The sequence below is a fragment of the Caretta caretta genome, chromosome 1 (genome assembly GCF_965140235.1).
Source record: "Caretta caretta isolate rCarCar2 chromosome 1, rCarCar1.hap1, whole genome shotgun sequence".
NCBI lineage: Eukaryota > Metazoa > Chordata > Testudines > Cheloniidae > Caretta > Caretta caretta.
This window is the reverse complement of record NC_134206.1, coordinates 267,372,624-267,393,142: the sequence shown is the minus strand read 5'-3', so window position 1 is coordinate 267,393,142 and position 20,519 is coordinate 267,372,624. Positions and strand designations below refer to the sequence as shown.

Genomic DNA, 20,519 nt, shown 5'->3' with positions numbered 1-20,519 from the left:
ATGTGCATATGGGTAAAGGTTGTAAAATTTATCAGATATGGTGTTTTCTGTGGAGTAAGCTAGGTGTTTGAGTGTAGGGCAGATATAGATAGCTCCTGTTCAGTACAGTAAAAGAATGTGTGCTATGGGCTTATAGGTCAACGCTCAATGAGAGTAGAGTTAAGGTTATATGGGCATGAACCTTAACTCTGTATTTCCTGGTTTATATAAGTTTGTAGTTTTGGAACAGTATTAAGTACCACCAGGCACTTAAATCTGCTTTTTGTTGGTGAATAGGAATAAAAGATTGAGTGACTTTGTCATCCCCTGTTCTGGTCTTACCTAGTGGGTCAGTACAAAACTGAGTTTCTGTAGAGGCAGTTTTGTTATATTTAAAAAAAAAAAAAAAAAAGTGCAGGGTCAGGAGGAGCCAGGACCTATTGGTTTAATTGGAAGCCTGACTAACACCAAGGTTGAGCATCTTCAGTCAGGTTTTCTGACGCTTATATTTATTCTGCTTTAGGATTCTTGCTTCTTCACAAAGGTGGCGGTAGGGAGAACTGAAGCTATGATTCTTAATCTTTGAGGGTGAGGAGCCAAGGATCTTTCGTGTTTCATCAGTTTTGTTTCTTTGGCCTTATTGTACTTTAGAGAGCAATTTCATTGGCTTGTGAAGTGTACAATCCATTAAGTTTTATCCTACTGCATAGTGTTCCCTGTGATATTTTTGAATGACTCAACAAATACTTAGTTTTTTATTTGTTTGCATGAGACTTTATCACCCTGAGTAATATATTCTGATTGGTTTTCTTATGTCTCGATTTTCCTTGCTCAGGTGGAGGCAGTGTTCTTATTTTCTCATAAAGAGCCTGCTAGTTCTTTCTCACAACAGGCTCAAGTGTTACCAACTAGTTAAAGCTTTTCCCTGTCGACTTTAGAACAATTGAGACTTAACCCACAGCTCTTAAGTTGCTACGGCTGTTCCAGGCGTCTTAAGAACAGTCTGCCAATGCTACCTGAAGCCTATACCTGTGAGGCAGTGTGGGCAGCACACTTGCTGGCATCATGAGACTGATATGGAGAGTTAAGAGTCACCATGATCCCCTGCTCCTTGACAGTAGCTAGAAGGCTTGTAATTTTGTACATATACAAGTGTACTCCTCTTACAGCCACCAAGGGAGAGGAGACAGGGAAGAGGCTAAATGAAGGGCCATTTCAAGCATAGTCACAGGGAGGCAACCTCGTTTATTGAGAGGATAGGACGTGAACGTTACAACACAATGTTAGAGGAGAAATGAAACCACAGAGGGAAAGAGGAGGTGGGGACATGGTGAGGGATGAAGGGAGAGAGTAAATGAAGACGCAGTTACGCTATGTTTATTGTGCACTTGTTTTGATGAGTGTTTCAAGCATTTTTGCCATAAAAAATTGTATACTTTGTAGTGTCACTAAATATTCAACAATTGCTTCATTAATTGTTGGTCAGCACATATTCTCCGCTCTGCTGAATTTTTTATTTTCAGTTATTTTCTCTGCCTACCACTATGAACAAGGCTCTAGTTTGGTGCTGACTTTGGTCTCATAGGCTTTGACCCTAATGTTCTGGTTTATGGCTGACTGGTGTACACAAAGGCTGCTTTACTCAGAATCTTATCAATCCTGGTCCTAACTAAGCCTGATCCTGCAACTTGTACATGAATTCCTACTTTACACCTTTGTTGTGTTGGCTCAGTACAGGGAAAATATTCGTATTCTTTATCAAACACTATGCACACTTTTAGTACTATATACAGAGTAGTAAATGCCTTACTCTGACCAATACCACTTTCTGACTTCCAGTGTGCTTCCAAGACATCTTGTTACAGAATTAAAATATTTGAGATGCTATTCTTCAAAAGCTGACATATAGCATTGTTTAAGAAATATTGATTATTGTGGTGATATATCATGTGAAAGTTATTTTCTGTAATTCAAAATCATGACCAAGAGCTTATTAAATGTATTTACTGGATATATTGGATACCTCTTCCCTTTTTAGAGATTGCCTGGCATTTTGTACAGAGCCAGTCTTTGCAAGTTTAGCTAATGTTCTTGGCAACTGGGACAATCTACCCTCTCCTTTACCATCTGATATTAAGGAATACAAACTTTATGATGTGGAAACCAAATATGGCTTGCTTCAGGTATGTTAATGGTTTTATCTTTATTGGTTTACAAATTTAAGCCCTAATCCTGCTAACAGCTATGCACATGTTTACCTATATGAGTAACTGTGGATAAAGATAAGCATGTGGGTAACAGTTTGGTTAGGAATTCTGGAATTATTTATCTAAAAGCACAAGACATTTCTATCAGAGCATTCAGGATTGATAAGATTTTTTTTTTTAATTCACAGCTGATGTAAGTGCATTCAACTCCATTTAAGTCTATGGTGTTAAACCCAGTTATATTAGTGTTAACTTTTTAAAATTTACTTATAGGTTTTTCTATAATGGACATCACTATAGTATCTGATCACCTTAAATACATTAATGAATCTATCCTTACAACAGTCCTGTGAGAAGGGAACTATTATCCCTATCTCTTATGTAGGGAACTGGGGCATGGAGAAGTTAAGTAACTTGCTCCAGGTTGCTCAGGAAGTCTGTGGTGATGCTGAGAATAGAACATAGATAGCCTGAGTCTAGCTCTATCCAATGCCTTACCCCATACTGTTTTTCCTCTTGCCATCCTTGGCAAATTTGGTCTATTTTCTTCTCCTTGAGAGAGCGGTTTAGTGTAAGTCCATCTCCTGGAGGAGAAAAGCGAGGTGAGGGCACAGAACACTGTATTAGTTCCAGACATAATACATTATAGTGGTGCTGATTATCACTGAGGTATTCAAGGAATTGCTGTCAATTCCATTACATACAGTTTTTCAGGGGTTGTATATTTTTATAATAGTTGATTTTAGGTTAAATACTATCCTACAAGGTTTCAGCCTGGAGTTACCCTTCTGAAATAAAAAAAAAAATCACCTGTGGGCCATACCTTTTGATAAGTAATCTGAAGACCAATGATGGTGATCATAAAAAAGTAATTTTTCGAGACTACTTTGCATTAATATTTGAGAAGAGTAAGAGATGAACCAAAGAAACGAGCAAACAGCGGTCAGTGGCTCCCCATTCAGCCAACTCATCTGGTGAACATTCAACTCATCCTGGGCAAGTGGGTTTTTCAAGCCCTGTGATAGTTAACGTGGCATTAGTAACTCCATGAGCAAGTTCTCAACCTGAATTTGGCTTGCTTGATACATGTTTAATTTTTTTCAAAAATTTTAGAGTGAAATTTTTTCTTCCCTTGTGGTAGATTGGCTTGACTGTTCCTTAGTTAACACATGCCAGTTGAGCATGGGAAGTCAGACTTTGCTGTGATAAATGACACCTGATAATTGATGTAAATATTTTGCAAGTGTTTTGAAAGAATATATGCAAAAAAACTTGAAATAATCTTTCCTCGTTAACAGGTCTCTGAAGGTTTGTCCTTTCTGCACAGCAGTGTGAAAATGGTCCATGGAAACATTACTCCTGAAAATATAATTTTGAATAAAAGTGGAGCATGGAAAATTATGGGATTTGATTTTTGTATTCAGTCAACAAATCCATCTGAACAAGAGGTAATAAGGCTTTATTTTTGTCTGCTTTTTACTTTAAATGTAGATAGTGTCTAAAGCAGGCTGCATGATCTACTAATTCTAGTACTGTATCATGTACTAATTTCTCTAAACCTCTTTATTTAAAAAAAAAAAAAAGAGGGGAGGCTATATGACATGATAGGTCATCAGCCCTTTACTTCTGGAGGTCTGAGTTCAAATTCTGCCTTGAGTTACAACTGAAAATGAGTTTGAGCTGGCATCCTTAAATTAGGGATTGGGTTCTAGTCCTAGTATAGTGGTCAGTGAAAAATTCCTTGTACTGTACTTTAAAAATGAGTGTGATTTCATCCTTGAGCCCCATGCACATATGTTGCAGAACTACTACATGCTTGATAGTTGTTGCTTAACAGAAACTTAAGAGTGGATTAACAGGGACTAAATAGTTCAGGGAATTAGTAATGGGATGTGACATTTGTCTGTGCAGAGTACAGCATCTACATCTACTGGTAGGTCAGTACAGGAGGATGCCACCTTTTCCCCTAGTGCAACGTTTTTGAGGCAGCAGGTCACCAGCCACTCTTGGCACCAAGATAAACCAATAACAGCCCAATGGACAAGGCTACCGTCCTGCCACAGAGTGCAGTGTTCCTGGTATTACTGGCAATTCTTATCCAGAAATACATTTAATTTCATAAAGTAAAACGAGTAGCATATTTTCTGTAGCTCTTTTTCTAAAGATTAATTTATGCCTAAATATATAAACCATACTTTGAAATGTTCATCAAGTTTCATAATTCTATATCATCTTGGTGTGATATCTGCAACAGTCAAAGCATAACCATTTAGCCTATATAGCCACTTAATCACTTTTGCTTCACTGTGTCCCTGTTGTTTTACTTATGATGAATTTGAAGGAATTTGACTGCTTGCTGCTTATTCAGTAATTTTCAATTTAAAATCTTCAACTGCTATATTTTCTTTCACTGTTGTTCTTACAGCTGAAGTTCCTATGTAAAGAATGGGACCCGAACTTGCCATCCTTGTGTCTTCCAAATCCTGAGTATTTGGCACCAGAATACATCCTTTCAGTGAGCTGCGAGACTGCCAGTGACATGTACTCTTTAGGCGCTGTCACGTATGCAGTATTTAATAAAGGGAAACCTATTTTTGAGATCAACAAGAAAGATATTTATAAAAGTTTCAGTAGACAGCTAGATCAGGTATCTACTATACTTAGCAATATGTTCTGAATTTGATTATCACTTTTTAAATGTCTCAATGTTTAAAAGCAATTGCTACTTTAAAAAAGAAAAGAAATGGATATCTCAATGTAGTATACAACATCGAGAGCTACAATATAAATGTAGTTACAATAATAGGTCACATCATACATGCTACCTCTTTAAAATCAGTCTTTATAAAATACTTAGAATAAAAATAGATGCATAATTCAAATTGCCTGAATAAACTACTAGTGCTGACATTCTACCTGGGGCTCCTTATGTCTCCATATGCTGCTAATAGGGGATAGACATATGATGTGCCACTCTGACTGTGAGGAGAGCAAACAGGATATCAACCACAGGACAATGAACAACTGTGTTAGCATGTGAGAATTGCTGAGTTTAAATAAAAGGTGGTGAAATCACCCACAGGTGAGAAATTGTGGGTGACTCCTCCCTTCCTCCCACAGTTGAATTGGAAAGATGCCCTCCTCACTTATCTTCAGAGAAAAAGAAATTAACTTTTCTTTCTCCACCTCCTGTCTGCTGGAGGAAGAGAAGAGATGCTGAGTTATACTGATGTTCCTTAGGGCTTGTCTACACTGGCAATGCTAAAGTGCTGCCGCGGCAGCACTTTAACGTGGCTTGTGTAGTCACGGCAGAGCGCTGGGAGAGAGTTCTCCCAGCGCTCTAAAAAAACCCCCTCCACGAGAAGCATAGCTACCAGCGCTGGGGCACTGTTTACACGGGCACTTTACAGCGCTGAAACTTGCTGCACTCGGGGATGTTTCTTCACACCGCCGAGCAAGAAAGTTGCAGCGCTGTAAATTGCCAGTGTAGACAAGTCCTTAGTCACGTTTAAAGCTCTATCATGACATACAGATCACAATGCACTATTAAAGAGGCCGTGAGCCATACAGTTGAGTTCCTTTGCGCTACAGAATTAGGCTATGTCTACACTACCACTTACGTTGCTCAGGGATTTGAATATTCCACCCCACTGAGCGACATGTTACACCGACATAAGCGCTATATCAGTGGGAGAGCTTCTCCCGACAGTAAACCTTTGCCGCTCGCAGAGGTGGTTTCATTATGCCGACAGGGGAGCTCTCTCTCATCGGCATAGGGCATCTTCACCACACACGCTGCCGTGGCGCAGCTGTATCAGTACAGCTGTGCCACTGCAGTGCTGTACGTGTAGACATGGCCTTAGTAAACTCAGGCTTTAAACCAGTGCCAGCATGCAGTGCCTCTGTAAGAAAAGAGGTAGGAATGACCACAGCTGGAGTTTGTGCTTGCATTTATAAAAATTACATTTTCTAAAATTTGCCTGTTTAAAGTAGAACTAAGAAGGCATCAAATCAGTTGTCTTAAAATGAGTATGTAGAGTTTTCTGTATTCATGGATCATGTGCTTGAATTATTTGTACAGCTGAGTCGCTTAGGCTCCAGTACACTTCAGAATATACCAGAGGAAGTACGTGAACATGTAAAACTACTATTAAATGTAGCTCCTGCAGTCAGACCAGATGCAGATCAAATGACAAAGGTGAGTGCCTAGAAAATACTGTAGCTGCACGAAACAGGGCTAATAATGTGTGATTAGAAGCAAATAATATATGCACTTTTTTTAGCTGATGCTCTTTTCAATTGAAATTTTAAAATGTTTAGTTATTTTCTGTTGTCCTTAAAGGTACTACTTTTCCTTTTGTTTTATGACTCTCACATTCACTTTATGTATTGAAGCAGGGCTGTAAATTCTCAGGGAGGTAACCAAAGACTGGGTAGTCTAGGAAGTAGCCCAATAATGTAGAAGTAATAAGTATACAGTACTTCTTGGTAAGGTTGCTCTTTTATTAAAACTTGTCTTCATTCTTCGAGCTTTTGTAATGCAATAAATAATTCTCTTCCATATAAAATAAACCAAGTTAGACAGATCATATCAACCATACAAATATTATCAGTTTTTCCTTTAAAAAGCTTGGCTCAAACAGTCAGTTGTTTTAATGATGAAGTTTACCTGTCAGTCACAATACTATTTATTGTGTAAAAATGTACTTTTCTATTTGTTAGATGTAGCCACTTAACGATAAAAGCATGTTGATTATAATGTATTTGAGAAGATAAATTAGATCATTATTTTACATATGTTACATTTACAGTAGTATTGGTGGTGGTTTCTCGCAAAGATCACACTTTTTTATCCTTTATTTTTAGGTACCTTTCTTTGATGATGTTGGGGCAATGACACTCCAATATTTTGATTCTTTATTCCAAAGGGATAATCTTCAGAAATCACAGTTTTTTAAAGGGCTACCAAAGGTTCTACCAAAACTGCCAAAGGTTTGTTTTCCTTTATCTTTTATCATTTTAAAATAAAGAGTATTGGAGTCTATGCACGTCCGTTCTATAATGGACTGCAGTGGGATTGGTAGAACATAGTAGGGAAGAAGAAGAGGTATGACAAACTCATTTTATGTGGGAATACCCTGCAGCTGCTGATACTCCTGGAGATAAGAAAAAATGTCAACCTTGAACTCTCATGGTAGCGAAATTTGCCTTGAAGAGTTCGCTTAACTCCTCTGGGTTCGTCCCACTTGGAACAGAAGATCTCTTCCTCCCTAAGTTCCCCATTCCCATTGCTTTACAATCCACATCTTTCAAGTCCCTATCCTTCCAGTGCAATTGGACTTACTGAATTCTTTTTTTAGAGCTAGTCAGTGCTTCTTTATTGCTGAGTCATGCAAAGCTTTCTTCCCCAAGGGGGCTTGGCCCATTGTGCTTTTCATTCTCACAGACAGCTTGGAAAGCTAGAGACTGTCAGTCCAAATTTCTTCTCCTGTATGGCAGGTAGATGGTATGATAACACTGGCCCCATCCCCTTCCCTTTTTTGTTAATCTTAGTTTTTATAGTCCCAAAGAAAATAAGAAGGAAAAAATACTTGTTTACCACATAGTCGAATAACAACATTTGTAGCCCGGGTGATTAAATTTCTACATCTTTAATTAAACTTTCTTTTTGAACTATTCCGTTTACAATCCTACTGCAGGAAGATCTAATGTTGAGTAATGTCTTTTTTTTTTTTTAACTTAGCAAGTTTACTCTTAAAGTAAGGTTCAGGACTGATTGTTGCCTTTGTCTACTACTGTATAAACCTGACTTTTATGAAGAAAATCTTGGCTGAAATAAATTTAGAAAATAGTATTTTATTGCAATGCAAAGCAACCACACCTCTTTGTCTTTCTCAGCGTGTTATAGTGCAGCGGATTTTGCCTTACTTGACTGCAGAGTTTGTGAACCCTGATATGGTACCCTTTGTTTTGCCTAATGTTCTGTTGATTGCTGAGGAGTGCACCAAAGAAGAGTACATCAAGCTAATTCTGCCTGATCTTGGCCCTGTTTTTAAACAGCAAGAACCAATCCAGGTAGATTAATGTTGTTTTCAAAGTTTTTCTCATTTTTTCCTTCAAGGTTTTTCCTGACAAAATCCTAATCAATCTTCTATTTATTTCCTTGTTCCAATCCAACACAAACTTCCAAACCTCAGTTCTGCTCTGTAGCTGTCCAGAGAGATCAGTCTTGAGTGAAGCAAGGCATTTCGTCCTCTGAAATGCACTGAGCCCATTGCCTCTGTAGCACACCTGCCCTTGACTGGTCTGGAATGCAACTTTAGCATGGCAGACCATTCGCTCTCTGAAGGGGCAATAGACCTTTCATTAAGCGTAATATTGTATTGATATGGTGAGTCTAGAGTAACAAAAATCAGACTTGTAATTTATCATCAGGCCTGTTCTGAGCAGGACTAAACAATACTGGATAAATTTGCTACCACTTTTTTTTTTTTTTTTTTGCTGGTATTGACAAGCCCAAAGAGGGAACATAGGAATCTTTGGTAAAGGTTGACCCCCTCTGCCCCCCCCCCCAAAAGAACTTTCAGATGATTAGGTGGTAGTATGTCTGGCTATCTGATGGTGTATGTCAAATGTCCAAACAGACACTTCCTCAACCCTTTCTGTCTTCTTTAAAAGCTGTTGGGTTTTGAGATTTTTATTACAGGTTCTAGTGTTGCTTTTCAGAAGAAGAATGAGGTTACCTTGGTGAAGTATTTTGCTTGGGGAATTACACATTTTTATGTCAAGTTTGGTTTCACTTTAGGAATAAACCTATTTTGTGCCAATAGTGTCACTGTAATGCTGTGCTCCTTCAGTAAGGTCCAACTTCTGCCTTCTAATGCATATGTGCAACTTCAGTTGAAGTAATTGGGAATTGCACATATGCATCAGAAGGCAGAATTTGACTGAAGGTTTCTTTGGAAACTAGTGATTTCCATAATGCTATGTATGTCAAGAGTGTGTTTCTATAGCTCAAGTTTAATAATGGACTACTTTGGAATTGTGAGACAAAAGTCCACAAGGCTTGTGGGGTTTTTTTGTTGTTTTATAAAAGGGTCAGTATATTTGTTTTAACTTTTATTTGCTGTTTCAAAAATCCAATAACATGTCCAAGTGTCTATTTTATCTTCCATGCCTTCAGGCTAGCAACATGGTGAGTGTAAATACCATTGACTCTGTTATAAGAAAGCTTTTGTTAATGTTTCAAAACTATATTGCAATAATAAACTTCAAATTGAAAGTGTAATGTTACAGAAGTAAAATCTGTGGTATTCATAACATTCTGTTGTCTTGTTTTATAGATTTTGTTGATTTTCTTGCAAAAAATGGATTTGCTCCTAACCAAGACTCCACCAGATGAAATAAAGAATAGTGTTCTTCCAATGGTTTATAGAGCCTTAGAAGCACCTTCAATTCAGATTCAGGTGCAGTAACTATGGTTTTTCTTTAATAGTGTATAAAACTTTCCTCTTTGCTGTGAAGGGATACTGTCAAATTATGTATACCCTACAAGAGAGGTGGGCAAACTATGGCCTGTGGTACCGTTCTGCCCGGCCCTTGAGCTCCCAGCCAGGGAGGCTAGCCCCCGGCCCCTCCCGCGCAGCCTTGGCTCACCATGCCATCAGCGCTGTGTGTGGCGGGGCTGCGAGAGCCGACGGGTGTAGTGTATTAAATTGCTCCCCATAGGAATGTGCTACTTATGGAGCACCAGGACTGGCAGCCTTAAGTAATACACCATAAGTAGCACATTCCTACGGGGAGCAATTTAATACACTACACCCGTGTAGGGAAGGCTGTGCCTCCCCAAACAGCCTGGCCTCTGCCCCCTTCCACTTCCTGCCCCCAGACTGCCCCCCTCAGACCCATCCAACCCCCCCCAACCGCCCACCCCGGGACCCCACCCTCTATCCAACTTCCCCTGTTCCCTGACTGCCCCGACCCCTATCCACACCCCCACCCCCTGAAAGGCCGCCTGGGACTCCCTGCCCCTTATCCAACCTCCCCGCCCCCTTACCATGCTGCGCACCAGGACTGGCAGCTATAAGTAGTACACTGTAAGTAGTACATTCTTATGGGGAGCAATTTAATACACTACTCCAGCCCTCCATACAGTTTTGGAACCCCGATGTGGCCCTCGGGCCAAAAAGTTTGCCCACCCCTCCTTACAACTTTTCTCTCCTTACAAGAGGAAGTTAAAATTTGTGCAACATACCTGCAGGTTTATGCATTAATTCCAGAATATGTTGTTGGACTTTCTCCCTACCTGACTAGAAAGAGATCAGTTAATAAAACATGGGTGTTTGCCTAATCATGCCAGATGTTGTTGATTCACTGTTTTCCAGTGTATGAAAAACTTCTTCAAGCAGAGTGACACTTTCTGTTCAGGCCTGTTGCCTAAATAAGTATTTAATGTATTTTTTATTGCTTTATTATCTTTTGCCTTTTGGAATTTACTTTTTGTGTACTGCCAAACTCCAGTTATCCAGAAGCCTCTCCAAAATCCTTGGATAAATGGGGGCTTCAGCCCTGCAAAGCCTAGAAGTCATGGGGGAAAGTAACTGACCTGTGGCTTAACTAGAATTTTAGATAACTGGAGTTAAATTAACCAGGTTTTATCTGTCTCTGTATCTTAGGTTAGTTTTACTATTTATAATTTAGTCTAAGTAATTATTCTAATTGGATACTTCTTTACTGCTGAGACACTTTTTGTAGTAGTCAGGTGGCATTTTAGGTGCTGTCACATATGTTGTTGTTGTTGTGAATTTATTTTTCATGTAACAAATCAAGTGAAATATATATTTTAATTCTTTGCTTTTCTGTGATTAAAAACTAGCTTTCTGTAAAGTACTGTTTTGTGAAAATGTAAGCCTTTTTCTTGATCCAGATATTTTGAAGTTATGATACTAATGTAGCTCTTTTCATTCAAAGGACTCTTCAGGCATGAATCCTCAAATTATGCTTTAGCACTAGTCGTAGTAGTACTAGTGTAGTTTTCATTAATATAGCATGTAGTAATGGTAACTGAATGGTGGTTCTATAATATAAAAGTATATGTTTTTAGTAAATCAGACTGCTTGAAGTTCTAGCTTTTTAAAAATAAGTTGGGGATCAATTAGGTGACCACGTTTGTTTGTTGAAGAGGAGTATTGAGAACGTTTTAACTAATATTTTTGCTCTTACAGTATATATATTACTAATTTTACTGTAAAGTGAAGTTTTTAAAAACTCCTGTGGTTTTTTGCTTACAGGAACTTTGCCTTAACATAATTCCTACGTTTGCCAACCTAATAGACTACTCATCAATGAAAAATGCATTAATACCAAGAATTAAAAATGCATGTTTGCAAACTTCCTCTCTTGCTGTAAGTAAACTAATGTTCTTGATCTCTCCATCCCCTACTCCCAAAACATTAAAATAGTGCTCAGATCATTTTGGCTTTTCTGTTGTTTTAATTATTATCAACATGCTGCTGGAAAGCAAGAGCCTGGTACAGAAAACAGAGCAACTCCTACCATAATAGTATGCATTCACTTCAGTTTTTTCTAAAAGTATTGCTGTTTGTTCAGAAACCAATATGCAATCACTTGTGTTTCAGTGATGCAAAACTTTCTTTTGTTTTTATAAAGAACTGTTCTGGATTTTCTTTTTATATACTTCTTTGTTATATGAGAAAACTAGCTAATGTGAAAAGTAATTGTCTAGTGCTCCTTGATATGAATTATATAAACTTTCAAAGTAGTTTTCTGGATTTCTCCCCCTATTCCCCATTTTAGATATGTCCTGTCAAAAATGTGAATAATTGAAGTGATTAGGTATTCTTGAATTCAGCGTTGAGTCTGTTTGATAAAGTAATATGCCATTTCAGTTAAGTAGATTTCACACACACTTTTTGAACTGCATTAAGCCTTATTTGATTCTCTGATTAGAATGAAGAGATTTTTCAAAATGAAGTACCCATCAAGTAATTTAGGTACCTAAATATGGACTTAGGATCCTAACTTTTAGACACCAATTATTAAAAAAAGTCCTAATATTTGTTTGAGCCTTATTTATGTTCAGAAAAGGTTTTTGAAGCAAAGCAGCAGTGTTTAAATCATCCTAGCAACCATTCTTATTCTTTGAGCAAATTTCTTATTCTCTGAGGAAATCCAAGACATAAGCTGTGATGTGTGGGAAGGAGTCCTGCAGGATACTGCAGGTTCCTCCAGTTTCTACATTGTGACTTGTACACACTTATGGTTCTGTATCACTCTCAATGACATCTGTTTAATTTAGTAAACTACAGCAAGAATGTATTGTTCATGATCACTGCAAAGGCAATATCACAACAGAACACTAAATTCTATCATAGTGTGTCTAGTGCATAATATCAAGTGTAGAATTAGTTTAATTCTAATACACTTTCTGTTGGGGGACTATATCAAACACAAGTCGATGAACTGTACTGAAGAGTAGTACAGTCTATATTTTCCCACTCTAATTTTTGATAACGGAAAAGAGCTAATATCAGAATTGGTCTCTTGCAAAATGGAATATTTTCAATGTGTTGTTTTTCCCCAAGCAGGTTATGTTTAGTACTGGAAATTAAAATAAACTTGCTCTGACATTTCAGCAAAACAAATGGGTTGTGGAGGATATACATTGTATGGAACATGGAAATATTCAAAACACAAGACCTGGTAGTAATGGGGGACTTCACACACATATCTGTTGGAAAAGTAATAAGGCAAAACACACAATTTCCAATAAGTTCTTGGAATGTATTGAGGACAACTTTTTGTTTCAGAAAGTGGAAGAAGTAATGAGGGGGACAGCCATATTAGACTTGATTGTGACCAACAGGGAGGAATTGAGTATGAATCTGAAAATGAAAGGCAATTTTGGTGCAAATGATCATGAAATGATAGATTTCAAGATCCTAAGGAAAGGAAGGAATGAGAGCAACAGAATAAGCACATTGGACTTCAAAAAAGCAAACTTTAACAAACTCCCAAGGGAAGAAGGTCCCAAGGGAAGAAAATCTAAAGGATACAGAAGTTCAGGAGAGTTGGCAGTTCCTCAAGGAGACTTTATTAAAGGCACAACGGCAAGTTATTCTAGTGTGAAGGGAAGAATAGTAAGAGGCAATATGGCTCCATCAGAAACTCTTTGATGACTTGAAAATCAAAATGGAATTCCACAAAAAGTGGAAACATGGATGAATTGATAAGGAGTAGTACAAAAGAATAGCATAAGGATGCAGGAACAAAATCAGAAAGGCTGCACAAAATGAGTTACACCTAGCAAGGGACAAAAAAGGCAGTAAGGAGAGCTTATTTAAATGCATTAGGAGCAAGAGAAAGATGAAGGAAAGTGGTAAGTTCTCTACTTCGCGGGGAAGGAGACCTAATAACAGATGACATCCAGATGGCTGAGTTGTTTAATGCCTATCTTAATGCTGACTGGATACTCAACACAATTAATATTCACAACAAAGAGGAAGGAACACAAGCCAAAATAGGGAATGAACAAGTTAAAGAATATTTAGATAAACTAGATGCATTCAAGTCAGCAGGGCCTGATAAAACTCATCTTAAGGTACTTCAGGAATTAGCTGAAGAAATCTGTGAACCATTAATAATTATCTTTGAACACTCATGGAGGATGGGTGAGGTCCTAGAAGACTTGGAGAAGGGAAAACAGAGAGTACCTGTCTTTAAAAAGGGGAGCAAAGAGGATGGGGAATCCAGTCAGCTGAACCTTGGTACCTGGAAAGATACTGAAATAAATTATTAAACAATCAATTTGTAAGCACCTAGAGTAAAATAAGGTGGGTAGATGAATGGTTTTGTCAAAAACAAATCATGCTAAAAACCTAATTTCCTTCTTTGACGGTAACTGACCTAGTGGGTGGGGTGAGGTGCAGAAGAGAAGCAGTAGATATGATGTATCTTGATTTTAGTAAGGTTTTTGACACAGTCTCAAATGATATTCTTATAAGCAAACTTGGAAAATGTGGCTAGATGAAATTACTATAAGGTGGGTGCACAACTGTTTGAAAGACCATACTTAGTTATCAATGATTCACTGTCAAACTGGGAGGGCGTATCTAGTGGAGTCCCACTGGAGAGTCAATCCTAGGTTCAAGTACTATATTCAATATTTTCATTAATGACTTGGATAATGGAGCAGAGTGTGTGCTTACAAAATGCAACCTGGACAAATTGGAGAATTAGTCAGAAATCTACAATTCAAGAAAGAAATTCAATAAAGACAAGTGCAAAGTATTTCACTTAGGAAGGAAAAATCAAATGCACAACTACAAAATGGGGAATAACTTGTGAGATGGGAGGACTGCTGAAAAGGATGTGGAGGCTATAGTGGTGCACAAATTGACCATGAATCAACAATGTGATGCAGTTGTGGGGGAAAAAGCTAATATTTTGAGGTATATTAACAGGACTTGTATGTAAGAATGTGTTCTGCTCGGCACTGTTGAGGCCTCAGCTGGAGTGTAGCATCCTGTTCTGGGTGCCACGCTTTAGGAAAGATGTGAACAAATTGGAGAAAGTCCAGTGAAGAACAATAAAGTGATAAAAGATTTAGAAAATCTGACCTATGAGGAAAGGATAAAAAAACAGGGCATGTTTAGTCTTGAAAAAAGAAGACTGAAGTGGGGACCGTAATAACTGTCTTCAGACATGTTAAGGGCTGTTTATAAAAGAGGACTGTGATCAATTGTTCTCCATGTCCACTGAAAGGAGGACAAGAAGTGATGGGCTCAATCTGCAGCAAGGGAGATTTAGGATACATATTAACTATAAGAGTAGTTAAGTGGTGGAATAAGCTTCCAAGAGAGGTTGTGGAATCCCCATCACTGAAGGCTTTTAAGAACTGATTGGACAAACACCTGTCAGGGATGGTCTAGGTTTACTTTGTCCTGTTTTAGTAAGGGGGCTGGACTTGATGACTTCTCAAGGTCCCTTCTAGCCCTACATTTCTGTGGTTCAAGATGTTATTTTTACAATAATGTTTAATCATAACTGTGTATTAGAGGACTTTGGGGTCTATCTATTTCAATTTTGTAAAAATGTAGTTCGTCCAGTTATTTTAGTCTGTCTTAACACTTTTGTTAAAATGTAAGTTTAAATACAAAAATCTTATCTGTTTTTATAAAGATTTAAAATTCATGTATTTTAAAATGTTTATTTTTAGTCAAAAATAGACGTTAGAGATGCTACTTAACTTCTGTTACATATTTAATAGGTCCGCGTGAACTCGTTAGTGTGCTTAGGAAAGATTTTGGAATATTTGGATAAGTGGTTTGTACTTGATGACATTCTACCCTTTCTACAACAAATTCCATCCAAAGAACCTGCAGTGCTTATGGGAATTTTAGGTAATGAATATTTAATTTCCCTTCTTGTTAGTTTTGTTGTTGTAATCTCTATATGGCATATTGGAAGTGCTGTATGTGTTCCATGGCTAACAATTTATGTAAAAGCCTATTAGCTGTTTTGGATTTCTCAGAGATTTTCTTTTATTCCAAATTGTATTTCCAATGCTTCTCTGTTCGATGTATTTGTAGTCTATGGGCTCAGTTCAGCCACAAGTATCCTCCACAGCTGTTGACCTGTGGATCTTCTATGGGTCCTTTGGTTTCCACAGCTGCAGAGAATCTGCCGGAGAGCACTATAAATCCCTGTCACCTCCTGTTTCCTCTTCAGTAGTGAAGCTGTAAAATTGGACTTTCCAAATAGGTTTGCTGTCCAGCAAAGAATCCCCTTACACTGTCCAGTTGCATTTCTCTTAAGCAGTTTCTTTTGGGCTGGGTTCTCTGATCCACCAAGTTTACTTTGTGACACTTAAGTTATATAAAATTAGGTCAAAATGACTGGAAAATGTCCCAGAAGAATTCCTCCTCTGCAGAGGGGAATCTTTATTGCTATGGGTGGCTCCACCACTTATATCGCCCAGAAAGCAGCGCAGGGGTATATCTGGAGGGGCATACAATGAGGCTCAGCTATGACTGATCTCAGCTGGCTGAGAATAAGGGAGTCATAATTATCTCCCTGTTGATGTCCCATCTGCACTGTTCCCAAGCTCTGCTCAGACACAGTGGAGAATAAAGCCTTAATCTGGGAGTGGTATGTAGAAATAAACTCTGAAAACCTCTTGATTAATACAGGCCTAAGCTTCCAGAAGGAACCCCTCCAGAAAGCAAGTAGACAGCAAAACTTTCACGGTTGCCAGGGGCAGGTTATGAACTCTGAGTATATGGGTGTCACTTGGGTTCAACAGCCACAAGTTACCTTGAGCCACCCAGTTACTCCTTTCTTTTGTTCTGAATGTTAGAAAGTCAGGGTACCATTTGAGGGGGGGAGGGGAACCTTCCTCCCCCTCTCCCCCCCCGAGTTTCGTACAGGAGGCGTGCAAGTCCCCAGGTGGAGCTCTTAACTACAGGTAGTACAGAGGTGAAAGTGGGCTGTTATAGCATACTGGTAAGAAGTGGCCACCGGTACGGGCCCGTACACAGCTGACGGCAGTGCTTTAACGTCGCTCCCCTTTTGCCGACAGGGAAGCAGGGGAAAAGGGGCAGTTACCCTGGGGCCCAGCGATTTAAAAGGGCCCTGGGCTCCCAGCCGCTGCTACTGCAGCAGCAGCAGGAGTCCTGGGCCCTTTAAATCTTCACCGGGACTTATGTGGTCCCATCACCGTAGTATCAAAGTGCCTTACAATGTTTAACTTTTTTCTATTAAACACAAGAAGGTATTTTTTCACGCAACGCACTGTTAACCTCTGGAACTCCTTTCCAGAGGGGGTTGTGAAGCCCAATACTATAATGGAGTTCAAAAGGGAGCTAGATTGATTCATGGAAGATAGGTCCATCAATGGCTATTAGCCAGGATGGGCAGGAATGGTGTCGCTGGCCTCTGTTTGCCAGAAGCTGGGATTGGGTGACAGGGCATGGATCACTTGATGATAACCTCTCTATTCGTTCCCTTTGGGGCATCTGCCATTGACCACTGTCAGAGGACAGAATACTGGGCTTGATGGACCTTTGGTCTGACCCAGTATGGCTGTTCTCATGTTCTCCTCACAGCCCCTCGGTGAGGTAGAGCAGTGCTGTTATCCCCATTATACAGAAGGGGCACTGAGGCACATACAGACTGAAGACCAGATTTTCAAAGGTATTTAGGCACCTAATGGGATTCTCAAAAGTGCCTAGAAGGTTAGGTGCTTTGTAAACCCCACTAGATGCCTAGCTGCACCTTTGGGTTCCTAAAAGCTTTTGAAACTCTGTCCCTAAGGCACTGGCCTGAAGTCATACAGGAAGTCCATGGGGGGAGTAGAACCCAGGTCTTTCAGGGGTAGCTCCCTATCCAGCAGACCAGCCTCTCTCTCTCCTGCATGCTGCAAAAAAAGAGGACTCTGATAGATGGGAGCAAAACCAAGGTGGCCAGCTCTCTGAGACTCCAGCAAATGGTCCCAGGTGATTGGGATGAATGTCATGGTTGACAGCATGAAAAGCAGCACAGAGATCAGGAAGGATGGAGAATGAGAGTCAAATGAGAGGAGATCACTTAATTTCCTAGAGGTAACAGTTCTGCCCCATGCTGGGTTGTAGCGCAATGGCTGCTGTGCAGTTTTACATTTTAAAGAAAAATAATTATTTGTTCTGAGTTTAATAAAAGGAAGGAATCAGAAAGTGTCATATAAGTATCAGATGTGTTTATACCTCAAATTCTTAGGGTTTTAGCTGTATCCAGGCCAATTCCAGAACAAAGGACAAAAATTGCATCCACGGAGTCCATAAAGTCAACTATTATTATGACATTGATTTGTATTATTCACTGGGGACCATCTGTGTGCTCAGCAGTGTTCAGAATATGCCAGAAAATGTTGTCCCTGAGCCAATGTGTATAAAATGTGTAGCCCTGGATAAGATGTCTTAGATATTTTAAGTATGAAGTGTATAGTTATTAAGCACATGTTAATATCTATGATTGGAGGCACTGGTGGCAATAGAAGTTTTACTGGATAAAGGACTAGAAGATTTGACCCTCCAACTTTCTTTCAAGAGGAAGAGCTGCCCTGAGCTCCTGTACCTGTTTATTTTCTTTTCCTGCCTGCAGTGGCCATGATATACTTCCAAAGTCTCAAATTTTTTCTCAACTTGAAAATGTGGAATGTTCTTGCTGTTTGGTTTTAAATATTCTCCAGTGAGAACTGCAACTCAGTCACTGTAGTGTTGTGTCTAAGACTTTTCTGGAAAGTAACTAGCCTTTAAATGGAAGTAGAACCCCTAGAGCCCCAGGCAAGTGCAGTATAAACTCACAGGGCCTTGGCCTAGTAAGTTGTTTCCAAAATTAAATCATCTCTTCCGAGCTTGGTGAACTGCAAAAAAGTGATAGAAAGTAATCTAGATTTTTCTACAATTGTTTCAATTGTTGTATTCATGAGTTAGTAACAAAGTAAGAATATATATTAAAATTTTAAACCTAACCAGTGTCTAAGTGACTTGACACAAGATGTGAGAACATGTTAGTATTAGAGCTGAGTGGGTCTAATACTTATTTAATTCTCTCTTTTATATAAGAATTAGATACAGTGCTCTTATCAAATAATTTCTAAATTATCTGCCCCCAAACCCTTTACAAATCCTAGAGTTTTCAGGTGCCTAAAGTCCCACCACCACCATCAAAATCTGAAATGCCGCCCCTGTTAGGAAACCATGTCTTTTTGTACCCAGGTTACATTGGAGTTCAGTACTTCAGTCCTTCACCTTTGTTTTTTCTAGTTTTGTGTTTAGTTGCAAATCAGTTTCTAACGAATTCTAATTAATCAGTTTCTTTATGTACAGATTTTTCCCTGGTAGTCTGACCTCTTTGAGTCCTGTGTTCAGTTTTATTATCAGTACGTACAATATGTATAGTTTTCTTGGAGCTCATTCACAATATTAACTACTAAACTACTGATCTTGCTATTTTGATGTTCTATACCAGGTATTTACAAATGTACATTTACTCATAAGAAGTTGGGAATTACCAAAGAACAACTTGCAGGAAAAGTATTGCCCCATCTAATTCCTCTTAGTATTGAGAACAATCTTAATCTCAATCAGGTATGAACACAGTTTTAATTGTTTTTGCACACTTTTACCTAATGAGCTGGTCTAGAAGTAGATACAAAATTAACATAGTTCTCTGACAAAATAGTTTATATGTTAGTGCATTTCAATGTGACTATAATCAATGATAAATGCTTACAGTGATATTGTCAGAATTGATAGGCTTAAAGAGCAATATTTGTATAGTGGATCCGGTCAATAATTCTAATTTAAGATTCTAAAGATGATGTTTTCATCGCTAAACCTGTTGCATCCATTAGTTATCTTAAATTAAAGCTGCTTCTAGAATATTTTCACTACTATTTGCCAATAAAATCCAGTATAGTTTAGTGACTGAATTACATACCTTCAAATGTAAGAAATTATCAGCTGACAGTCTTGACTTATAGTTAATAGAGGCACGAGAGAGTATGTAGTTCAGAATAACATCTAACAGACCTACATTTACTTTCTGGCATTTTAGAGCATTTCTGGTTTTCTAGCCAGAATGTCAGCACTCAAAAAAGTAAGTAAATATTTCAAACCGTGGGACTAAAAATAGAGGAATTGAAGTCAGCATGTCACTTCCCTGATCCATACTCCTTTTACTCATCTGTTGTTTTTACACAATGATTTATTCAAGAGACTGACTACAAACCTGTCTGAGTTTGCAGATGATGCATGTAGAATATAAACACTATGGAAAAATTTAAACAAGATTAACGTTATAAGGCTGATGGAAAATGTTACATTAGGAAACATACGATACCATTCAAATATGCCATAAAATATTCAGGACAAAATGTAATGGGATTTAATCAAAGCATCAGAAACAAAAGGGCCATGGAGTAATATTGTGATGTCTTCTAAATGTCCTGGTAATTTAATTAACCACCTAACATTAAAACAGTACAAATCAAAAGCTAGAATGCATTCTTAATGTTTCCACTCGCAGCTTGTTTACAAGTGTTGCCAGTAGTGTAGCAATGCAAATATATTGCTGTAAAAAAAACACACTTAAGAAACGTGAATTTTAGAAAAATTCCTGTATCTGTGCACACCTGATATAGGTTTTATACTGAACAATTGTTTAAAGTTCTATATAGCTGGATTTCTAGCAATAAAAATGTTAGAACACAATACATTTTTTATATTTTTACCATCACAATGCAAAATCTTAACTTTTCACCCATTTCCTTTA

General features: G+C 38.4%; 1 protein-coding gene across 2 annotated transcripts in view; it reads left to right on the top strand.

Moving 5' to 3' along the window:
* Positions 1-20,519, top strand: part of SCYL2 (SCY1 like pseudokinase 2) — a 53,276-nt gene that overhangs the window by 19,084 nt on the left and 13,673 nt on the right. For both annotated transcript variants that reach the window (XM_048835470.2, XM_048835469.2), the window contains exons 4-13: positions 2,018-2,162; positions 3,485-3,634; positions 4,612-4,833; positions 6,268-6,384; positions 7,053-7,178; positions 8,085-8,261; positions 9,530-9,652; positions 11,477-11,590; positions 15,475-15,607; positions 19,215-19,333. In XM_048835470.2, the coding sequence (XP_048691427.1) occupies positions 2,018-2,162; positions 3,485-3,634; positions 4,612-4,833; positions 6,268-6,384; positions 7,053-7,178; positions 8,085-8,261; positions 9,530-9,652; positions 11,477-11,590; positions 15,475-15,607; positions 19,215-19,333 (1,426 nt within the window). The remainder of the gene's footprint in view (positions 1-2,017; positions 2,163-3,484; positions 3,635-4,611; positions 4,834-6,267; positions 6,385-7,052; positions 7,179-8,084; positions 8,262-9,529; positions 9,653-11,476; positions 11,591-15,474; positions 15,608-19,214; positions 19,334-20,519) is intronic.